We start from the raw sequence: 21,841 nt of genomic DNA on the forward strand, positions 1-21,841 counted from the left end.
TTCCAAGGTTGGTTGGGACCAGTTCCAGTAATGACATCAAGATCAGAAATCCTGGAAGTTCTGGGACTTGGGAGTCTCAACTGATCCAGAGAATGTTAGGTTGGGAAGGCTGACAAAAAGGAAGCTACACACTGAACAAAACCTATCCTATGCTGCAGAGCCGTGTTTTCCACGCAGAAATAGAGCCAGATTAGTTTACATCTCCTCTTGTAAAGGGAAGATGGCAATATCAGACTTATGGCCTCCCTGTGATATTTGACCTGCTCCTAAGCAACAGACATGTTCACATTAATTTCTGATTTACCAGAATTGCTTTTTTTTAAAAAAAGCACTGAATCCAGTAACTGGGACAGTCAAAAACAGATAGCTGTTTTTATTATTGAAATGTGTATGCCACCGAAACAAACTTCCAGCACTTAATAGTAAGATAAAAATCCAATAAAACATAGTAAAAAGAAAAACAAATGCAATAAAATGTCTGTCATTGTGGGAAAAATATTACTTCACAACTCCAATAGCATCACAAGAAGAAAAAACAAAGGTGAAAACTATATAGTTCAAAATAGAAATTCAATGCCATTCATATCTCAAAGGCTCACTTTAGAACAGTTCAACTGTCACCAGCTTCTGAATGGCCATAATTCTGGAATCCCAAAAGAGCACAGAGATCCAAAAGTTACTCTTTCTGGCCTCATTTTACCCAACTGGGAAAATGTTGGCAGCTGTATTGCTTCAAGGTTGCAGGAATACACACGTAGACACCGTACTCAGAAGCTGAAGCAGATAACAGCAGACAGAAATGTAATTTAAATGTCTGGCAGAGAATCTTTGCCTGAAAAAAATGCTGATAAAGTCCAAGAATAGCATAATTTAAAGTCACAGAAAGCCAATCAAGTAGTCGGTAGGTCCAAGAATCATAAACCATTATTCTGAACTGTTGTTTCCAACAGAGACTGAAGGCAGCTGGCTGCAATTACTCGGGCCTCACCCTTTGTTTAGAAAGAAGCCTCATTGACTGGCATTACTCTGTTCACTGCTGCAAGCATCTACACTTGGGAGATTGTGCTTAATCATCCAACTGCTCCAGTTGATCAGAAAATGCCTGTGATTGCTCAGCCTCCTCAGATGAATTCTGACTTGAAGATTCCTAAATCTGATAATCTAGTCTCAGATGGAGCCACATTGTCGGTGTCCAAATCAGAATCCTGGCCCATGACAGCAGTGGTTTCTCCTGCAAACCATCCTCAGATATCTCAACTCTGATTAGAATGGATAGTCTGCAGGTACCTTGATGCTAACCCAGCTTTAAAAGCTAAAAATATCACTTTCAATTGCAGCTGGAAGCCTATTGATAAGGCTTCCTTCCACATAAGTCTTTGTCTTAAGATAATAGCAATTAGCAACAAACATGCGTTTTGTGCTAACTGCAGTTTCTGAGTGATCTTGAAAAAAGATTGAGCACATAGAGCATACCATGTTGGTAAAGGAAGGAATCATGTAAACAGTTTGTGGTTAACTATGACACGGTACATAAACATGGATGGAAGCGTCCAGGTTTGTTAGGCATATTCAGTAGCTGCATGCTCAAAGTCGGAATTCTTAAGAATTCTGATTTAGCATTTTCTGCAAAGGTAGCCCTTTCAATTAGTAGCCTTTTCAATCAGTAGGATTGCCAATTAGTAGAACTGAACTTTGATGAGCTGCTATTCAGCAGTTCTGTAATAGTTCTTTACCCCCCTTCTCAGCTTGAGATCTGCAGCAACCTGAGAACTTCAAATGTGAATTTAAAAGATTTCCTGTGTGCTACATCTCATTAAAAATATACTAAATATATTAAAGATTTTTGTTGTTGTTAGTTGCGAGGTCGTGTCCGACCCATCACGATCCCATGGACAATGTTCCTCCAGGCCTTCCTGTTCTCTACCATTCTCTGGAGTCCATTTAAGCCCACGCCTACTACACATTTTTTTGTTCAATTATTTAGTGCATTAATATGAGCTGAAATGCTATGTTTTCCAGTTAGCATAAATCTTAAGTTTGCTTAAACAGAATTAGTAGTTTAACACAGAAAAATACAATCTGCATGCTGCTTTTTTAGAAAAGATGCCACAAAAGTGCCTTTACAAATGGAATTCTTTATCTTTCTGCTTTAGACCATAAAAGCAGAAATTCTTGTGTTTCTGAAAGCTATAAGTTTAAAAATTTAAATATTTGAAATAAACAGCAAAAAATCGAAGACTTTTAACACAAGAAATTTATAAGCAAATCAAAGGACTGTGTCAGAGACTGTCCCAGTCAGGAGGGATCAAACAGGGGATCAGTCTGGAATCGTTACCAAGATACAAGAAGGCAAGGTCTGACACCGCCACCATCCCACTTAAATGCCATTGAACCATACCTAGCCTTTTCCAGGGGCAAACTACCAGTGTGGGAAGATTGCTATGAAATAGGCATAGAACAATAAAACAGCAATTTGAATTCTTCACCTGTGGGTAGAGATGGGAAGGCCTGAAAAATGGAAAAGAGGGGGGAGGACTGTTTTTTCCAGTTTTTTTTTCCAAAGCTGTTTGGAAAAAACAAAAAACCTGTTTTTTTCCCCAATTTTTCTAGTTTTTTCCCATGCTTTCTTATCTCTACCTGTGGGTCTGGTCATCAGGCAAATTTGGAATAGAACTTTTGCTATAAGATTTTTGAAAATAATTAAATAGTACCTTCAGGGGAACTAAATTAGTCTATTTTAAATCATAAGGTATTCCACACTTCTATGATTTTGGCAATTGGATACTAGAGGGGACTAAAAATTCCAAGAAAAAAAGGAGAAAGGTTTGTCTTTTGTTTTGGTGAACGTTGAGACAAAATAACAGAAAATACTGACATGAAAAATTTTAGGAATCTTTGACATATGGGGTCAAAAAATATCTACAATGTCAGCAATGATGTCTGCTTCTATAGATAATTTTTAAAAGATGTTAAAGAACAAATAGAATAGAATAGAAGAATAGAAGAATAGAATTTATTGGCCAAGTGTGATTGGACACACAAGGAATTTGTCTTGGTGCATATGCTCTCAGTGTACATAAAGAAAAGATACGTTCATCAAGCTACAACATTTACAACACAATTGATGATCAATATATCAATGTAAATCATAAGGATTGCCAGCAACAAGTTATAGTCATACAGTCATAAGTGGAAAGAGATTGGTGATGGGAACTATGAAATGATTAATAGTAGTGCAGATTCAGTAAATAGTCTGACAGTGTTGAGGGAATTATTTGTTTAGCAGAGTGATGGCCTTCGGGAAAAAACTGTTCTTGTGTCTAGTTGTTCTGGTGTGCAGTGCTCTATAGCGTCGTTTTGAGGGTAGGAGTTGAAACAGTTTATGTCCAGGATGCGAGGGATCTGCAAATATTTTCACGGCCCTCTTCTTGATTCGTGCAGTATACAGGTCAATGGAAGGCAAGTTGGTAGCAATTATTTTTTCTGCAGTTCTAATTATTTTCTGCAGTTCTAATTAAAAAAATGACAGATGAGAAAGAGAATACCGTAGAAGATCTAGAACAGGGGTCCCCAAACTTGGTAGTTTTAAGACTTGTGGACTTCAACTCCCAGAATTCTGGAAGTTGAAGTCCACAAGTCTTAAAAGCTGTCAAGTTTGAAGACCTCTGATCTAGAGCCTTGAAGACTCCTTTGAGATGGGAAAAAGAAAATTTGAAGAGAGTTCAAACACTACAACAATCCTACAATGAAATAAAGACTTAAGGTGATTAGTAGCAAAAGGAAAGACTATAAAGTTTATTTGTTTAATTAAGGTTAAAACGATGTTTTCACATTAAAAAAACATGGATTTTTGCTGGCATCAAGACTGAATGAAATGTTAATGATTTATGAATTTGCGCATGTGTAAGAGGTTATGGGAAGAAGAGTTGCTTGCATATAACCTTATGGGAGTGAAGAATTATTACATTTGCTTTTAGAGGCTGTGATGAAGATCAGAAATGGCTTCTTTAAATAGTTTTCTTATTTCTTCATTTTTCTTTGCACTTTTACTCTTGTTTTTAATTTCTGAGTTTAGTTTGCACTGTCTTTTACTACTGTTATTAAAACAATATTGAAACAAGTAGGACAAAACCATGATTTCTTTCAACTTCTTATAATACATCACATTTCAGCCTGCCTGTAAATTTCAACCCTTAGTTTCAGGTGGGGAGCATTTGGTTTTCTATCTTCTCCTTTGTGAAAATTCTAGAATCACATAATCTCATAATAGTTCCTTCCCCAAAGTTTTGTAGGAAAAAAAGCAGAGATAAACTCCATAACTTTCAACAGTGCAAAAAATGTTAAATCTTCTGATTCTTCTAACAATAACTTATATTACAAATAAACCAATGGAAGCATAAAGCTGAAATGTACATATCCACTGCATTTACAAATCTGTTACTGTACAGAACAAGAGTTTCTTCTTTCATGTAATTAACATGGCTAAAGACTTTTTAAAAATGAAACAAACTTTTACCAAAATCTATTTTAAATATGAATAAAGAAAACATTATAATCATCCATGAAGTAAATCATATATAATGCTTATCAGAACTTATAGAATGTCTTTTCTGCTTCTGTGTCTTCTTAACAAGTGTCCAGTTCACAACATAGCATTGGGTCATTCAGACTGTCTCATCCCTAGCTGGAAAACATGGTTCATTCAGACAGACGATTCATGTATCACCATTTCCCTTAAGATGCACTCTTAATGAGCCTTTTTCCTCTTGGTAGGTATGAAATCTGAAAATAGAAGAAACAAGTCATCATAGCTTATAGCTATGAACAAAAAGAACTCTATATTCAAATTCTATTTTCTTAACAGTTTTTTTTTTAATTGACCAATGACATCTATTTTCAATCAACATAAAATACTGGTTTTCTCAATGCACTTCACATGCAGTAGTATATTTAATATTAGATACTTCATGTGCTTAGGGATAAAATGATCAAATTATTACTTATATACCTAATTCTGAATCAATGCAATCAAAAATTACCTGTGCACCCTAGCAATTCTGTAACAATTATATTCAGAAGTATAGGATTTGGGTTCTTTGAAATGAACGAAAAAATAGACTCCAAATCTTGACTCCATTTTTCCTGGAAACAATGGGATTTCTTTGTGGCTTCTCTCTAGAAATTAACCAGATCTGACCTTGTTTAGCTTTCTGTGATCTGTCTAGGTCAGCTATGTGCTATGCATGCTGTGATGATCTTAAAAGCAGCACATAGCAAGTATTGCTAGTAGCTAATTGAGGATTGCATCTTAGAGGGAGGAAGAATGTAGTCCTTGGTGCTCTCTGAGCCTGGTTGTTTGTAGACATTTAAACTAGGTAACATCTTCCATGCTAGCAAGGAGGTTTGCTATCTGTTTATATTCAGCACCTGTCAATGTTGATGGATGTGCTGTTTTTGCTTTAATAGTTCCTTGATCAGGGTATTGTTTACTGTTTCATTGTTTGGTGAGAGTCAGGAACAAAGTCCTGTTTATCTGGGTGTTGAATGCTAGCAAGTAGATGTTCTGGTCTTTTTGTTTCCTTTTAGCTTTTCCATAAGCTCTTTTGAATGGTGTATAAATATTGCCTATCTCAGAGGTCCCCAAGCCCTGAGCCACATACCGGCATCGGGCTGCAGCCCACCAGGAACCAGGCAGCGCAAGCAACCAAGCAAGCAAAGCCCCATCTGCACATGTGCGGGATCCAGGACACCGCATTGTCTGCGGAAAACTGTCTTCCACAGAACAGTCCCTGGCAATCAAAAAGTTGGGGATCGCTGGTCTATGTCAATTTGCCTGTTGATGGCTGATTTGTCTGAATGCCAAATTTCCAGGAATTGCCTCATTTTTTGGCTATAGCTTGGTCTAGAACACCTTGTTGAAAAATTGAGTTGTTGAATAACTGAGGAATTACATTACCTATATATGAAAAAGGTAAATGTTTTTCTCCAGTGTAATGTTCGAAAGGGAAACTTCTCAAATGGAAGAGAGAAGTGGTACCTAAGTAGGACTATTTATGTATCTGCTTCTGTCAGAGATAGCTAAGAATGGTGAAGAAGAAGGATTTTTGTAGACTTTCCTTTTTGTCAGAGCTATTGTGCAGAAGTGTCCCCCAACATACCTTCATCACTTGAGTGATCATTTTCTTCTTCATCATCATCTCTAATCACAGGCATATTCAGTCTCTCAACATTTTCCTGTGCTGTCGGTAATGAAGTTCCTGCAAAAAGAACAAAATTAAAGATAATTTTTCAGCTTTACTGAAATTGTATCTTTGATAGCCAATCTTATAGGATACCCTCTACATTGGAACAAGCAGCATTTGAGGGATTTGGAACCATAATTCACCCTTCCACATTTCCAAAAGCTGCATCAAATGGTTAGGGTGTAATCAAGCAAAGGTGCTTGAAATTTTTGCTCCTTTTGAAAAATAATATTTATTTATGTCTTTTTAACTTCAGTTAGCAACTGTATGCAACTACAAAAGCAACAGCTATTGTAATAATCTCAAAATATAGTAACAATTACAGATGACTACAATTAATTGTAAAAATAGTTGTAATGTCTCTGAGAGCTCTATAATACTCAAATCTGAAAGGCCTTCTAGGATAGACAACTTTCACAAGCAGGATAAATTTTTGACAGCCATCCAGTTTCAGAACTCATCTTTCTAATAGATCCACATAACTGTAAACTTCTACAAAAGCAGCATGCAGTCTATGCCTTTAGTTAACTTTTGAAGATCAGCAGTTGCGTCAGAAGGATTATTTTGTCTTATTTCGTAACATATATGTTCCATCTTTGCATTCAAAAATACATAAATGATAGACATACCAGCATGCAAATATCCACAATTTCCTTCCCATATGCCCAGAACAAGAATCTAAAACCCCATGACAAAAATATTGTGATATTGAGTTTGCACAACACACTAACTGGCTTTGTTTACTGTGTCATCTGAACCCATATCATAGATTCAATTGTAGTTACAAAGGATCACAATTCATATCTATAAATCGTTGTTCAGTAGTTTATATAGATTTAATATTATCTTCTAAACCTGGATTAATAGTTTAACCAGCCATTACTTCCCCAAAAATAAAACAAGAAAAATTTCCCCTAAAGAAGAGCGCCCCTGTAATACTTTATAGACTGCAGTGCAACTATGTACAGGTAGTCCTTGACTTACAATGGGTTGCTAGTGACTGTTCATCCCGATGGACCCCTCAATCCCAATGGACCTCTCAAAAGAGACTTATGATCCATTTTCAAAATTCTGATGTCAACCTCTCCTGTTATCATGTGACCACATTTTGGATATTCAGCAACCAGTCTGCATTTGCAGTCTTTTGCCGCACTCTGCAGTCACATAACAGTTTTGCCAGAAGCTGGCATTTACTATGCATTTCCAGCAAAAAAACACCTCAAAACCAACCCATGGAAAAAAATTCACTTAACAACTGCTACAAAAAAGGTCATAAAATGGGTCTGGTCACACAGTCACCCGCTTTATAACCATCATGACTTACAACCATAATTGCCAGGCTTAATTATGGTCCTAACTCAGGACTACCTAATTAAGGACTACCTGTAATCCATTTTGCATGGGATTTCCTAAAAGACAATTTGGGAATTGTGGATAGAACGAAATACAATTGTGAAGTTGTCAGATAACAAACTCTGAAGATCTACAGCAGAGGTGTCAAACTGGATTTCTTCGAGGGCCAGATCAGCATGTAGTTCTCCCCAGGCCGGCCGGGGGGGAGACGGGACGGACGCCTCCTGCAGTACTTTGCCAGCCAAAACGGGGTGCATTTTGGCTGGCAGGGTGCTGCACGAGGCTGTACAGGCCAAAAATAGGGCACAGAGGGGGCATTCGCACTCCCCCGCCCCCATTTTCACTGGCAGAGGCCCTGCAGGCCAGTCCTTTGCTATTTCGAGGCTGGTCCCATGGGTCAGATTTAAGCACCCTATGGGCCAGATCCAGCCCACAGGCCTTGGGTTTGATACCCCTGACCTACAGAATACCTATTTGTCACAGAACCAACCTGTATATTTAAATGTTAGAACCTGATTACTTGAAGGACTTTTCCCCTCTGTATTGTCCTATTTGGGATCTGAGATTAAATTAGATTCTTCCCATATCATAATTGCAAAATCCTTCCCACCAGACAGCAGATTGTTACAATGATTTACAGATGAACTAATTCTCTTTCATCAGATCTTTTCATCAGTTATGAGACTGTTATGAAATAACATAGAAACACATACACACACACAACTACAGGCAAATTATTTTATAAGACAAGGAAGGACATTCATGAGTAATACATTTAAAAGTGACAAGCACAATGAAAAGCTTAGGAAGGACACATATCTATTATTTTTATTGATTTATCAACCACCTTTATTATCAAACATTTACATCTCTTGTGTTATGGTACAGCATTCGCAACGCACACAATGCACACTGATTACAGGGCCTGTACACCAAGGGCATTGTAGAAAGAGCAATTTCCCCAGATTAATCCTACTATGCCAATTACCTCTCTTTTGCAGACGTTCTGACTTCTTCACTGTTGGTAAACATTTCCTGACACTTCTATCCCTAGGCAATTTGGTTTTCCCACGATTTGATCCCAGTTCAGAAGATTCCAGCTTAACTTGGCGATGTCGCCTGGACTTTGAAGCCTAAATGGATTTTCAGCCAAAGAAAGTGCAACAAGAAAAATATCCAAGCAATGAATATACCATAATATTCTCTGAAAGAGAAAGATGATGATCCAACGAATTTATCATAAGGTATTTAATTCTGCCACTGTATTTGTAAACTGATCATATGCCACGTTCATCGAGAGTATTGTTACAACACAAATTAAATCCAAAACAAATCATATGACATAGGTAAGTTTAAAAGTGCACCAATGGAGAAAAAATACATTCTATTAACTATTAGGTCTACTATCTGCAATTGGGGATACAAGCTTGTATAGTGTTAGGGTACTGCTTCCAGGGTAGATTGGGGGGCAGAAAGGAGATGCAATTTCAAAAAGAAAACTTCCACCCAACCCACTAGAGCGGAGAGGCAGGGAATTCTATGGGTCGTCTTTCCTAAGGAGGTTCATGTAACAGGACCAAGAAGAGCCTTCTCCATGGTGGCTAACTCCCTGTGGAACATCATCCCATGAAAATAAGATTGGCCGCCACTTTGACACTCTTTTGCAAGGCCCTAAAGACTTTCCCAATGGGCCTGGACCCCAGACTGGGATAGAACCCACCAAGTGGCGTGTTTGATTGATTGATTGTTGTTGTGGGGAGGATAGATTTTTGTTATTTTTATATTGGATTTTCATCTTTGTAAACCATCTGGAGTTACTGATAGTGAATTGGGCAGCCATATAAATTTCTTAAATAAAATCATGGAATGAAATGGTTTGCTGCCTCTTCTCTACATGGCTACAGGCAATCCTCAACATACAACTATAATTGAGCCTGGAATTACGGTTGTAAGTCATGGCAATCACCAAGTCAGGATTAAACTGTTAAAAGAAGTTGTAGGTTGCCAACTTTATCTTTACATACCAAGAAAGCATGTTAAGGGCAGGGGTAAAATGCTCACAGTTCGGACCGTATCGGCCGATCCAGTAACTATGCCAGTCACTTTCTCTTAACCATAGGAAGAAAGCAATGGCAAACTGCTTCTAAAAACCTTGTGAAGAAAAGTACAGGGACTTGTCTAGGGAGTCAAAAGCACAGAAAAAAACCCGGCCTTTATGTATTTACCTGAGCAACTGCAGAGTATGATCTGGATTTGATTTCAGCTAATGTTTTAGCTCTGCCAGATCCCTGAAAAGAGAAGATTGCCAATACAGTTTGCACTACCTTTTTTCACTTCTTGACTTCTAAGTTTTTAACAATTATCCATGCACAAAAAAACTTTAAATGCTAGAAATATATCGTTTTTCTTTGTAAACAAATTACTGTTTCAAATACCTACTCAGCTTTGAGGACAATAAGGATAATTATCCAGGGATAATCCACCCCCTGGCCCCTTCTTGTCTTCTTGGTTCTGTAGTATAGAGCTGAATTAGAAATGACTGCAAGGGACTTTTACAGTAAATTATATCCTATTAAGAATTCCTACAAAGAAATTAAATATTCCATCATGATGATGATGATTTCCTTACTTCAGACTCCTGGGAACAACCTTCTTTTCCATTCCGCATTTCGTCACTCACAGTAGATAAGGGAGATTCCTGAAAAAATACAGATACTATTTAGATTCAAGAATATATTAGATACACCTCGGATTTGTACACTCAAATCATCAAACAGATGAAAGGTGACTTTCCTCTCCCAGCAATATCACAAAAGGACACATGCATGTGCATAGAAACTAGTGAACTGCTACTCCATTTAAATGGAAAACTAGTTCCAACATCATCCACCAGGAATGTCTTGCCTCAAGAAGCAAGATTATGTCTGTGTCTTTGCAACATGTCTTTAAATATTAACAGTTTTGAGATGCCTCTATCTCAAAATCCTTCAGAATGTCTTCGAAGACAGATTTTTTTTCCACAGGGCTGTTGAAGCTTAATAGTTTATAAAAAAGTTATAAAAATAAATAGCTTATACAAAGTAATCAGATTGGTGCCGGAATTTTGTTACATTGATTATTATTTTTCTGATACTATGCAGTGAAAACCATCTATTTATAGGATTTATATACCAATTTCTAAAGAAAATTTAAATTATATACCATTTTCTTTTTCTGCCACTGTTGATAATCCAGAATGATATCTTGGAACTTGGCTGCGAAGTCATCTTTAATCAAACTGATAGCCTTATCTGGCTGACTTTGATCCATAGAGATCAGACATTTCATTTTTTTGTAATGCTCATGAATATTTTTTGTTTCCTTATAAATAAAGTAGACAAAAAACAAAATTTCTTAATAACTCCATCAGTAAAAATTGAGATTGTTGTCATATTTTGCTGGGCATCCTGCTCTTAATGTTTCATCCAAACAGAAAACATGGTCAGTTCTGCATTCATATCTATATGTATATAAAACCGAAATACCACTCATGCATCATCACAAAATCTCCAGAACTGTAAAGCCTACAAACTTGAAATTTGCCATGTATGTTCCTCTTGGCTTCTAGGTACTCACTAAGAAAGGATTTTTCTTTTAATAAAAAAAAAGTTTTATTTCCATTTTCCAACAGCCTATTCAATATACAGTCTCTTATTCAACATTAGTCATTAACTTTCATTTGTTACTTATTCGAACCTGCCCAGCCTACTTCCTTCCTTAAAAAACCTTTCCTCCTCCCTTCTCTACTTTCTTCTACTTTCTTCATCCTTCTTCTCCTTCGCTTTTCTACTTCCTCTCCTCCTTCTCCACTCTTCTCTTCCACCCTTTCTAACCCTCTCTCTTTCCCCTTTCTTCTTCCTCTCCTTTCCCCCTCTTCTACCTCTCTCTTTCCTACCTACTTTCTTCCTTCACTCTCTCCTCTCCCTTTCCATTCCCTTCTGAAATGGCAGCTGAACAGCCCCGATTTCAAATTATTTCTATTTCTTAATTACATATCTTCAATCATTCCTTTACATTGATCCTTCATTAATATTTCTTCAATTTACCTTACATCTGTCAAATAACATTATTAAAATTATACTTATAACTTATATCCAAAATATATCAATTATAACAATTAAATTCTATTTAACCAAATACCAACATTACATCCATAAATTTTTCTATCTGTCCTCCAAAAGTTAAACAATATTCCATCTTCCCATTCGTTTATACCTCACATATATCAAATAGTAACACCTTATACCCAAAATAGAACAGTTGTAAAAATTAAACCCTATATATATATATAAATACCATCAAAATCACATCTTAAGCATTCTCCTTCCCCTTGTCTTCTATCTTACACATTTTCCACCATCTGCTCACCAATCAGCTTAACATCTAACAATAAAGAATTTCTAATCTTTAATATATTGGTGTAAAAATCTCTTGTTTAAAAACTTATTAAGAAAAGATAAGCTTCCAAAAGTTCCTATAAAAAAAATATCCATATTTGAACTGAAGAAGTTTCCAAGATTTTAGTAGTTAGTTCTGTTTGCTTAAGAGCCATTTTTAAACTGTAAAATCTACCAAAAAGAGGAAAAAAAATCAATAAACTTTTCTTAAACATTGTGATAAAGAAAAAGGTAAAAAGAAAAAAAAATCATTAACAGTTCTTATTCATTCCATTTAAAAAGTAGCTTGTTATGTTCTTTTTATAGGTTCCACGCCAGCAGTTATAATAAGCATTTCCTTAACTTTCACTTCCAATACACAAACGCCATTTGCTAAAATCTTACAAGCAAATGCCAGCACACTCCAACACTTTTAAAAGCAGTTTTTAATTGCTTAATTGCCATCTTCTTTTAAACTTTATTTCTTAAAATTAAAATTAATAAAAAATCTTTTTAAATTTCTCTGCAACCATAGTCTTAAAATCTCTTCCTTTATCGTTTTGTAGTTTCACTTCCTTTGTATATTGCAAACGCCATTTTAAATCCACTCAGGTTGTTAGTTAGTTAGCTATTTAAAAGCCAAAGTTAAGATTTATTACTTGCAAATTCTTGCTAGTCCTCCTGCTTTGTTCTGTCTGTGTTGAGTTCTCTTTAAAAATAAATCTTGGCACAGAGATGGTTGCGGCTTCTCGTTCTGTATAAACAGAAGCACCCTGGGCACAGAGCTTCGTCAGTCTGAAGGGGAGCTCTCACCCTTCGATCCCCTGGTTAAATTCCAGGGGGCCCCGGGGAGCTCTACCCAAACCTGATCACTCTTCTCTCCCCCTTCTCCCCGGGGGGGGGGGAGAATTCCAAACCGTTTGACAGCCCATTTACGCTGTCAGGAACGGTTTGACGAAACTCAGGGCAGACGATCCCAAAGGAACGTCCACGAAGCCTGCGTTGCCAGTGGAAGCCTAAGAAAGGATTTTTCAAAATGACCATCAGAGCATTAGTATTTCCTATATTATTATTAACATGCTCTTGATGCTACTCCCCCTCCCCACCTGAAAAGAAATCTGTTCCAAATGCAAAACACAAGCAGAGGAGAGGAGTTTGTTTCAGTTTTACTTTCACAGCAGCAAGCAGGGGATAGGATAGGGGAGGCTTCTGTGAGGCAAGGCTGAGGGAGAGAGGGGGAGAGGAGAGGTCAATCGTAACTACTCATTAATTTTCAAGCTGTGTCAATTTATCAAGCCTGATCACATAGTTTCATAGCGGAGCACAGGTATTCAGCTAGTTAGAAATATATGCTGATAAGACTAAGTTAAAGATTTGGATCTATGTCAGATCATATAATTGTTGGAAAAAACTTGCTAACCAGAAGGTGTAAGTTATGAATATGTCTTTAGAAATTAAAAGAGATTGTAATATCTTTTTATATAAAATTTATCAGATATTTCTTTTGTTTCTATGTTCTTTAACTTTTCAAAGGAATTCCTGGGGGAGATCAGATGGGAGTTTGGGATCTCTCAGAATTGAATTGTACTTCTTTTTCGGGTAGTATGTGAAAATCGCCTGGCCTGGATTCCAGCAAACAACTTGAGGTTCAAGCACCAGATATAATACATACAAAGTATGGATTACATTCACAGAGAGATATTTGGATTATAAGGGTTTTTTTTTAAAAAAAAGTTATATCTATTTCTCTGTAAAATTGTTTATCGATAACATTGTTACAGTGTATAGGACGTAAGCCAAAAATAATCATGTTGGAACATGGTGTTAAGTATACCTCCAAAAAACTTTCATGGCAAAGCATGGCAACACGATCAGTTGGATCTCTGAATTCCCTCTTCATGTCAGTATTTGCATGCATGTTCTTTTTAGTCCTAAATGAAAGCTAAAAAAGAGACAGTCACATCAGAATCAAAAACAATAGGAAAAGCATGTATCTGAATCATCCAGAATGCATGAAATTTCAGGCCTTGTTAATACCACAATAGCCATAACTCTGAACAAATTCCAGCATCAACCAAAGAACTTCTTAATGAGGGGAGGATCAAGTGGAGCCAAGAAAAATGATTATACTTTTCAAAGCAACATCCATACTCTGTTACACATAATCCAAAGAATCATAGCAGATCAGAATTACCGCAGGTCCCACTAGGTCCAATTAGGTCCAATTTTCCAGCAAATAGCTGAAGGTTATGGGAGAAGGCAATCATTGTAGAAACCACAAGCATTCTAAACCAAGTTGTCAGCTCAACCTTTCTAATGTACCGTATTTTTTGCTCCATAAGATGCACCTAGGTTTAGAGGAGGAAAACAAAGCAAAAAATATCAGGTGGAGCCTGAAAGGACCACAGATAGGTGTCCTCTCATGTGCCAGCTCTGCCTATTCACTCCTGCACTGCGGAAAAGAGACAGAAGAGGCGGGCAATGACAAAGACTGAAGAGGCGGGGTTCAACACTGTAAAAGGACCCTGCCACCTCAGCCCAGCCTGTGACACAATATTCACTCAATAAGACACACAGACATTTCCGCCTACTTTTTTGGGGGAAAAGTGGGTCTTACGGAGCAAAAAATATGGTATTAATTGAAGAAGCATTTGTATAAGAAAGAAAACAGGATCTGTGCTAGAAAATCCACATTTCTCCCATTCTCCTGTGATGCTTGGATATTGCAGGACAGAGAATAGGAAGCAGGATATCAGACTGAAACAATCATAAGTTTGTTAGCAGAATGATAAGACAACCAGCCAGAAAATAGAGACAGTATAATGAGTACTTCTGTTACTATGGTTTAGTAACTCACAAATTTGGGCATTGCTGTGAAGTAGAATGCTTTGTCCATCCGAAGTTTCCTGAAGATATATGCTGCATCATAGTGCTGTGCATCTAAAAGTTCCTGCTTGAATTTACTGACTTCAGCCCAATCTTTAAGTGCAACCCTAATCTGAAATACAAAACAAAAATGTCTTCAAACAAGTCAGCAACATACCCCAAAGTTTGAAGTAAACAGTCTATATGGCTAACTAAATGGATATTATAAAGGATGTCAGCACAATCAGATATCTAAATCACCTAGCTCTAACTGAAGCAACAAACTGGAGTGCTTTAGTTTATTTTGAAGACTTCATTGTTATATGATAGATTTCAGGTTAAAAGAGAAAATACCTTCTTTGATGTTATTTACTTGACAACAATACAGAAGTAAATTTGTAGTGCCTTGTTATGGAATTTTTTTAAAAACCTCACACACTAGCCTATGGACCAGGGATTTGCTAATGGTTTCCATTCCAGTAACCTGAAGTATCTGAATACTTTTTAAATTAATGATAGTATTATATGCACACATTTCTACATCCTGCTTTTTAAGTTTATCCAATATGTTTCACATATATTGACATTCTTTAACACAGTCCTGTAAAGAAGCCCATTTTTAGCCCTATATGACAGACAGCTGTGAGGCAAAAAATCAGAACATACTATTCATTAGGTCACCATTCAGGCTCATACCTTTTATATTAAATAAAATTTCAACTCCCCAAGACTAAAGAACAGGGGGGATCAAACTTGATTTCATTGAGGGCCGCATCAGGGTTGTGTTTGATCTTTGGGGGGTGGGGGGGCATGGCCAGCTCGACATCACTCGTGTGATCAAATGCCACTTTTGCTAGTAGTTTGTTCTGCTAGCACTCTGCCAGTGAAAACAGAGCTCATGAGGGCTGTGCACGGTTTTTGGCTCCGTTTTTGGCTGCGATAGCCTCCTGCAGTCCTTTACCAGCAAAAATGGAGCTCGGCCCTTCTGGGCCCCATTTTTGCTGGCAGAGGCACTGTGGGCCAGTATTTCGCTGTTTCCAGGGCGGCCCTGCAGGCCAGATCTAAGCACTCTGTGGTCTGGATCTGGCCCGCAGGCCTTGAGTTTGACACCCCTGCTAAGAACATCAGTTACAAAGCAAAATTACTGGACAATGAATTAAAAAAGTTTACCTTTTCTTTTGGTTGACAGAGTTGTGTGTTGTACAAACCATACAGAAGATAAAGAGCACCAACTCGGATCTGGAAAGTGTAAGGAGGCAAAAAGTAGGGCCATACCAGGGCTAAAGCTTCTTTAGTGAACTTGATTTGCTCTGGAGTCCTTATTTTACCACTAGACAAAAGATCAGCACAAAAATAAAAAAATACAATATATATCAACCTCAACCAAAGTGTAAGGTCTTAGTTCCAGAAGAAATTCATTATCGACTACCTACATCAAAGAGAAAAGATTGAAATATGCCATTTGTTTTTCTATAAAATCTGCACAAGTTCTGCTATAAACATTATTCATTTGTTTATTGCATTAATACTTGGAACATTTATAGAATAAGAAGTAGAACAGATTACATTTCTCTATATACCATGCTTGGAATTGGTAATTACTTTATTTGAGCTTCTTAATCAAGAACTATTTAAAACAGGAATACACTTTTTTAGAACAATTGGGTTTTTTCTGCAGTCCTAACTATCTGTAGAAGTATGTATCTGTCCTGTTTGATTATAGTACCAAACCAGCAACCAAACTATCCAACTTTTATCTCCTGTTTTCTACATCCAATACATCCAAGTATCTAAATAATAGAGTGTCTATGGAGATTCTCAGTCATCCAGGTCATGGTTGCCCCAAAGGTGCTTTTTTCAAGAGGCAACTGGTTCTGGTTTTTCTCTGCAGACATTTTGCTTCTTATCCAAGAAGCTTCTTCAGCTCTAAATAATAGAGATTTAAGAGTATTATATAAATACAGTTGGAGTAATTAATTGTATCAAGATTTATACTAACGCAATAAAAAGGGAAAAAAATAAATGTGCAGAGGGTTAAATTGCCAGAATGCCAAGCCAACATCCATCATATCTGGAAGTTCTCGAAGTTGCAATTCCAATGCACCCAAATGCATTCTATCTAAAATATAGAATCTATTCCATCCTGACTTTTCTCATCTCTAACTACAGTGACTAGGGAACGTGTAACTAAAATATGACTTCAGTAACAGAGTGCCTGGAATGCACTACCTAGTAGTGGAATGCACTACGCTGTAGTTTCTTCCCCAAACCCCCAAAATTTTAACCTTAAAACTGTCTACTGTTGACCTCACCCCATTCCTAAGAGGTCTGTAAGGGGCGTGCATCAGTGCACCTGCATGCCCACCGTCCCTGTCCTTATATTCCTTTTTTACTTACTCTTCATGTATCCAAATTATGTTTATATTTTTACCTGTTATCTTATATATGATTGACAAATAAATAAATAAAACCCGTCACCATATAAAAAAGTGCAGGAAGATTTCACTATTTCTCTTAACTCTAATTCACTATTTCAGGGCTCTGCAAACTTGGCTCTTTTAAGACTTGTAGACTCCAACTCCCAGGGCTGAGGAACCACAAGTCTTAAAAGAGCCAAGTTTGCAGACCCCTGCACTATTTAAAGGGGGGGGCAGAAGAAATTCAACCGTGTTCCAAATAAACTTTTCACAAATCTTGGCGTGCAGGCTCAGGACTCACAGGCGGGCAGCCCCACCGCCGCTCGCTCGCTCTCCTGGGACGAGGGGCTTGAAACCACGAAGGGGTGACAAAGCAACAAAAAAAGCCACTCACTAAAAAATGGTGTCGAAACGGTTCTGCCTCCAGAGCAAGGCGAAATCTTCGAAGCGGACGCTCTCGGATTGTTGGAACCGAGTAAGCAACGCCTCACAGTCCGTCCTCAGCCCGGGCCACCCGTTCATGATGTACGGCCATCCGCTGTACTGGGGAACCCGCGTACGACAGAGCAGCACCGCCCCGCCGCCTCAGAGGGAGTTGACTGCGCACGCGCAAACGGCAAACAACTGCGCCTGCCTTAATTCGTTCTCCGGCCCAGGAAGAAAAACTTCAATCCGCTTAACGCAGACACTCAACAAGGCAGCCTTCGAAAGAGTTCATCCAATCTGGGGGCGGAGGGAAAAGAATCAGACCAATCCGGGTTAACTTTGGGTTCTCGGCTCCGCCCACAGCTCTTTCTTCCCTTCGAAAATCGCTTTTTTGGAGGCTGACGTCACCATCCTGGGAGGCGGTGTGGGCGTCGTTTTAGAATAGAATAGATTTTTTTTATTGGCCAAGCGTAGTTGGACGCACTGTGTCGGATTCGGAATAGATGAAGCGTGCTGGGGAGATATAAATTACTTGGGTTTTTTCCTGCGATGTTATTTAAGATTATCGATAAAACTAGTGCATTGGTAATTATTTGTCTGATCCAAGCTGTAAATGTAACAAAGTTTAACAGTCAATGTCTAATGATGACATTCCACCCCACCTCCCTCAGTAATAAAAGAGAAGCAGAGAGAAGCACTACCTTAACATCACTTGTGTTAATTTTCCAGTCCCGCTGTGACTGGTCTGTGTTTTGCCAAATTAAAATTTGAACTATCAGCGGAGGGCGGGGGGTGTATTTGTGTTTTCTCGTGCATGCACACAAAAGCGGCGGTAAATGTCGACATTTTCTGAACAGGTGGAAAAGCAACCTAGAGCGATGCTGATTTTTTAAAACGTCTAAACGCGAAAGGAAAATTTATTTCTCTTTCCACCCTTCTATTTTGAAATCTATTTGTATTGGATTTAGAGTCATTAAAAGAAACGTTGTGGTGTTTTGTTTTGTTTTGTTTTTATTTATTTATTTATTTATTTATTAGATTTTTATATCGCCCTTCTCCCAAAGGACTCAGGGCGGTGTACAGCCAATATAAAACAATAACACTGTACAATTAAAACAGAAAATTAAAAAACTTATATAATTTGTATACCACAAAGACATTTCTCATAAAGTAGTTTGAATAATAACATTGGAAGACCTGAGATTATTGAATCGACCTCTTAATAATAATAATAATAATAATATTTTAATTTGTATACCGCCCTTCTCCCGAAGGACTCAGGGCGGTGTACAGACAATATAAAACAATAACACTGTACAATTAAAACAGAAAATTAAAAAACTTATATAATTTGTATACCACAAAGACATTTCTCATAAAGTAGTTTGAATAATAACATTGGAAGAACTGAGATTATTTAATCGACCTCTTAATAATAATAATAATAATAATAATATTTTAATTTGTATACCGCCCTTCTCCCGAAGGACTCAGGGCGGTGAACAGGCAGATAAAATATAAATACACACAATAATTTAAAACAACCCTTAAAAAACTAATTTAAATGCCCAAAACGTTAAAAAACATACTCCCCTGTAAAATAACACAATTTTAAAAACCCATCCAATAAAAATAAAAATCAGGCTAGTCCAGCCATATGAAATAAATAAGTTTTAAGTTAGAAAGGTCCTAAGGTCAGGTAATTGTCGAAGTCCGAGGGAAGTTCGTTCCACAGGGTGAGCTCCCACAGAGAAGGCCCTCCTGGGGCCGCCAGTCGCCACTGTTTGGCGGACGGCCCCCTGAGGAGCCCCCCTCTGTGGGAGCGTACCGGACGATGGGAGATAGAAGCCGGCAGTAGGCGGTCCCGTAGATAGCCCGGTCCTAAGCCATGGAGCGCTTTAAAGGTGGTAACCAATACCTTGAAGCACACCCGGAAAACAACAGGTAGCCAGTGCAGTCTGCGGAGGATAGGGGTTATGTGGAGCTCCAGACGCTCCTCAATAACCCGCAGGCGTTCTGAACTAGCTGAAGTCTCCGGGTGCTCTTCAAGGGGAGCCCCATGTAGAGAGCATTGCAGTAGTCCAGGCGAGAGGTAACAAGGGCATGAGTGACTGTGCATAAGTCCAGGAAGGGCCGCAACTGGCGGATCAGGCGAACCTGATAAAATGCTCTCCTGGAGACGGTCGCCAAATGGTCTTCAAAGGACAACCGGCCATCCAGGAGCACGCCCAAGTTGCGTACCTTAATGATTTCCTTAATAAGTGTCCGACCACCTATTACTTAAAAAAACTTCTGTAATAATAATTCTGCATCTTCACAATTATTTCATTCACAGAACTTGTTATAACCAAGCAGTATATAATATATATATATATTTATTTATTTATTTATTTTGTCACAAAATCATACAAAAAGATTATATAGTATATAAACATATATATGAGTAAATGTTAGGAGGTATAAGCATATATATATATATATAGGAAGAAGAAAAGAAAAACAATAGGACAGGAACGGTAGGCACGTTTGTGCACTTATGCACGCCCCTTATGGTCCTCTTAGGAATGGGGTGAGGTCAACAGTAGAAAGTTTTTGGTTAAAGCTTTTAGGATTATGGGAAGAGACCACAGAGTCAGGTAAAGTATTCCAAGCACTGATGATTCTGTTACAGAAGTCATATTTTCTGCAATCTAGATTAAAGCGGTTAACATTAAGTTTAAATCTATTGGTTGCCCTTGTATTATTGCAATTAAAGCTGAAGTAGTCTTTGACAGGAAGGACATTACAATAGATGATTCTGTGAGTTAAACTTAGGTCTTGTCGAAGGCGACGGAGTTCCAAGTTTTCTAAGCCTAGGATTTCAAGTCTGGTGGGATAAGGTATTTTGTTGTTTTCAGAGGAATGGAGAACTCTTCTTGTAAAATATTTCTGGACACGTTCAATTGTATTGATGTCAGAGATGTGGTGAGGGTTCCAAACAGGCGAGCTGTATTCTAGAATTGGTCTAGCAAATGTTTTATATGCTCTGGTTAGTAGTGTGGTGTTTTTGGAAAAGAAGCTACGCAAGATTAGGTTTACAACTCTTAGAGCTTTTTTTGCTATGTAGTTGCAGTGGGCTTTGGTACTTAGATCATTTGACATGAAAACTCCAAGGTCTTTAACGGGATGGGGGTCGTCTGTAAGGAAATGTCCATCTAGTATGTACTTAGTTTTTGGGTTCTTTTTTCCTATATGTAAGACTGAGCATTTGCTGGTTGAAATTTGGAACTGCCAATTTTAGACCAAGCGGATAGATGATCAAGGTCGTTTTGAATGATAGAAGTATTGTCTGTGGTGTTAAATAGTTTGACATCATCAGCAAAGAGAACACAATTACTTGAGATGTGGTCACAAAGGTCATTAATGTATAGTATAAAGAGTGTTGGTCCAAGGACGCTGCCTTGAGGAACGTCACTCTTGACAGGAACAGGATTTGATAAAGCATTGCCAATTTTGACCACTTGTTGTCTGTTAGACAGAAAAGCAGATATCCATTTGTGGAGGGGTCCTGAGATGCCATAGGATGTTAGTTTTAGGAGAAGTTTATCGTGTACTACTGAGTCAAAAGCTTTGCAGAAGTCTATGTAGATTGCATCTATTGATTTGCCTTGATCGAGATTTGAAGTCCATATGTTTTTGCAGTGGAGAAGTTGTAAGTTACATGATAATTTTTTCCTGAAACCAAATTGTTTGTTGGAGGTAGTTTCTAAGTGTGAGGTAATGGATTGGTTGATGATAGATTCCATGACTTTGCAGGTGACGCAGCAAAGGGAGATCGGTCTGTAGTTTTTGACTAAGCTGGGGTCTCCTTTTTTGAAGATAGGGATGACTGTGGCTAGTGACCAAAGTTTGGGAAGAGAACTGGTAGTGAAAGCTTTATCAAAGATAATACTTAGGGGTTCTGCTATATTAATGGAAAGTTTTTTTAAGAAATATGCACATAGTCCATTGGGTCCAATAGAAAGCGATGGTTTTAAGTTGTGAAGAGCTTTTCCAACGTTGTCTTCTGTGAAATCTATATGAGTTAAATGAGTTAGAAATGAAAGATCGTTGTTTATAAGGTCGTAATTGGCTTTTTTGAAGT

The 21,841-nt window shown here is 37.8% G+C and overlaps 1 protein-coding gene across 1 annotated transcript; it reads right to left on the bottom strand.

The window, feature by feature from the left end:
* Positions 1-4,293: 4,293 nt before the first annotated feature.
* Positions 4,294-17,974, bottom strand: SNAPC1 (small nuclear RNA activating complex polypeptide 1). Its single transcript, XM_058162922.1, has 10 exons — positions 17,687-17,974; positions 16,046-16,205; positions 14,868-15,008; positions 13,845-13,952; positions 10,797-10,955; positions 10,225-10,293; positions 9,821-9,883; positions 8,584-8,728; positions 6,159-6,257; positions 4,294-4,782 (listed from the first exon to the last, which is right to left on the bottom strand). The coding sequence occupies exons 1-10, from the start codon at positions 17,812-17,814 to the stop codon at positions 4,748-4,750; spliced, it is 1,107 nt and encodes a 368-aa protein (XP_058018905.1). The 5' UTR covers positions 17,815-17,974; the 3' UTR covers positions 4,294-4,747.
* Between the last annotated feature and the right edge of the window lie 3,867 nt (positions 17,975-21,841).

The sequence above is a fragment of the Ahaetulla prasina genome, chromosome 1 (assembly GCF_028640845.1).
Source record: "Ahaetulla prasina isolate Xishuangbanna chromosome 1, ASM2864084v1, whole genome shotgun sequence".
NCBI classification, from domain to species: domain Eukaryota; kingdom Metazoa; phylum Chordata; class Lepidosauria; order Squamata; family Colubridae; genus Ahaetulla; species Ahaetulla prasina.

What these genes read in the sequence shown, in the direction of transcription:
- SNAPC1 (XM_058162922.1), bottom strand. Translation starts at nt 17,814, where the DNA reads ATGAACGGGTGGCCCGGGCTGAGGACGGACTGTGAGGCGTTGCTTACT. An exon ending in TCTGTCAACCAAAAGAAAAG is followed by an intron (nt 15,009 to 16,045) that starts GTAAACTTTTTT and finishes TTTGTATTTCAG; the next exon opens with ATTAGGGTTGCACTTAAAGA. An exon ending in GTTGTTCCCAGGAGTCTGAA is followed by an intron (nt 9,884 to 10,224) that starts GTAAGGAAATCA and finishes TTCTCTTTTCAG; the next exon opens with GGATCTGGCAGAGCTAAAAC.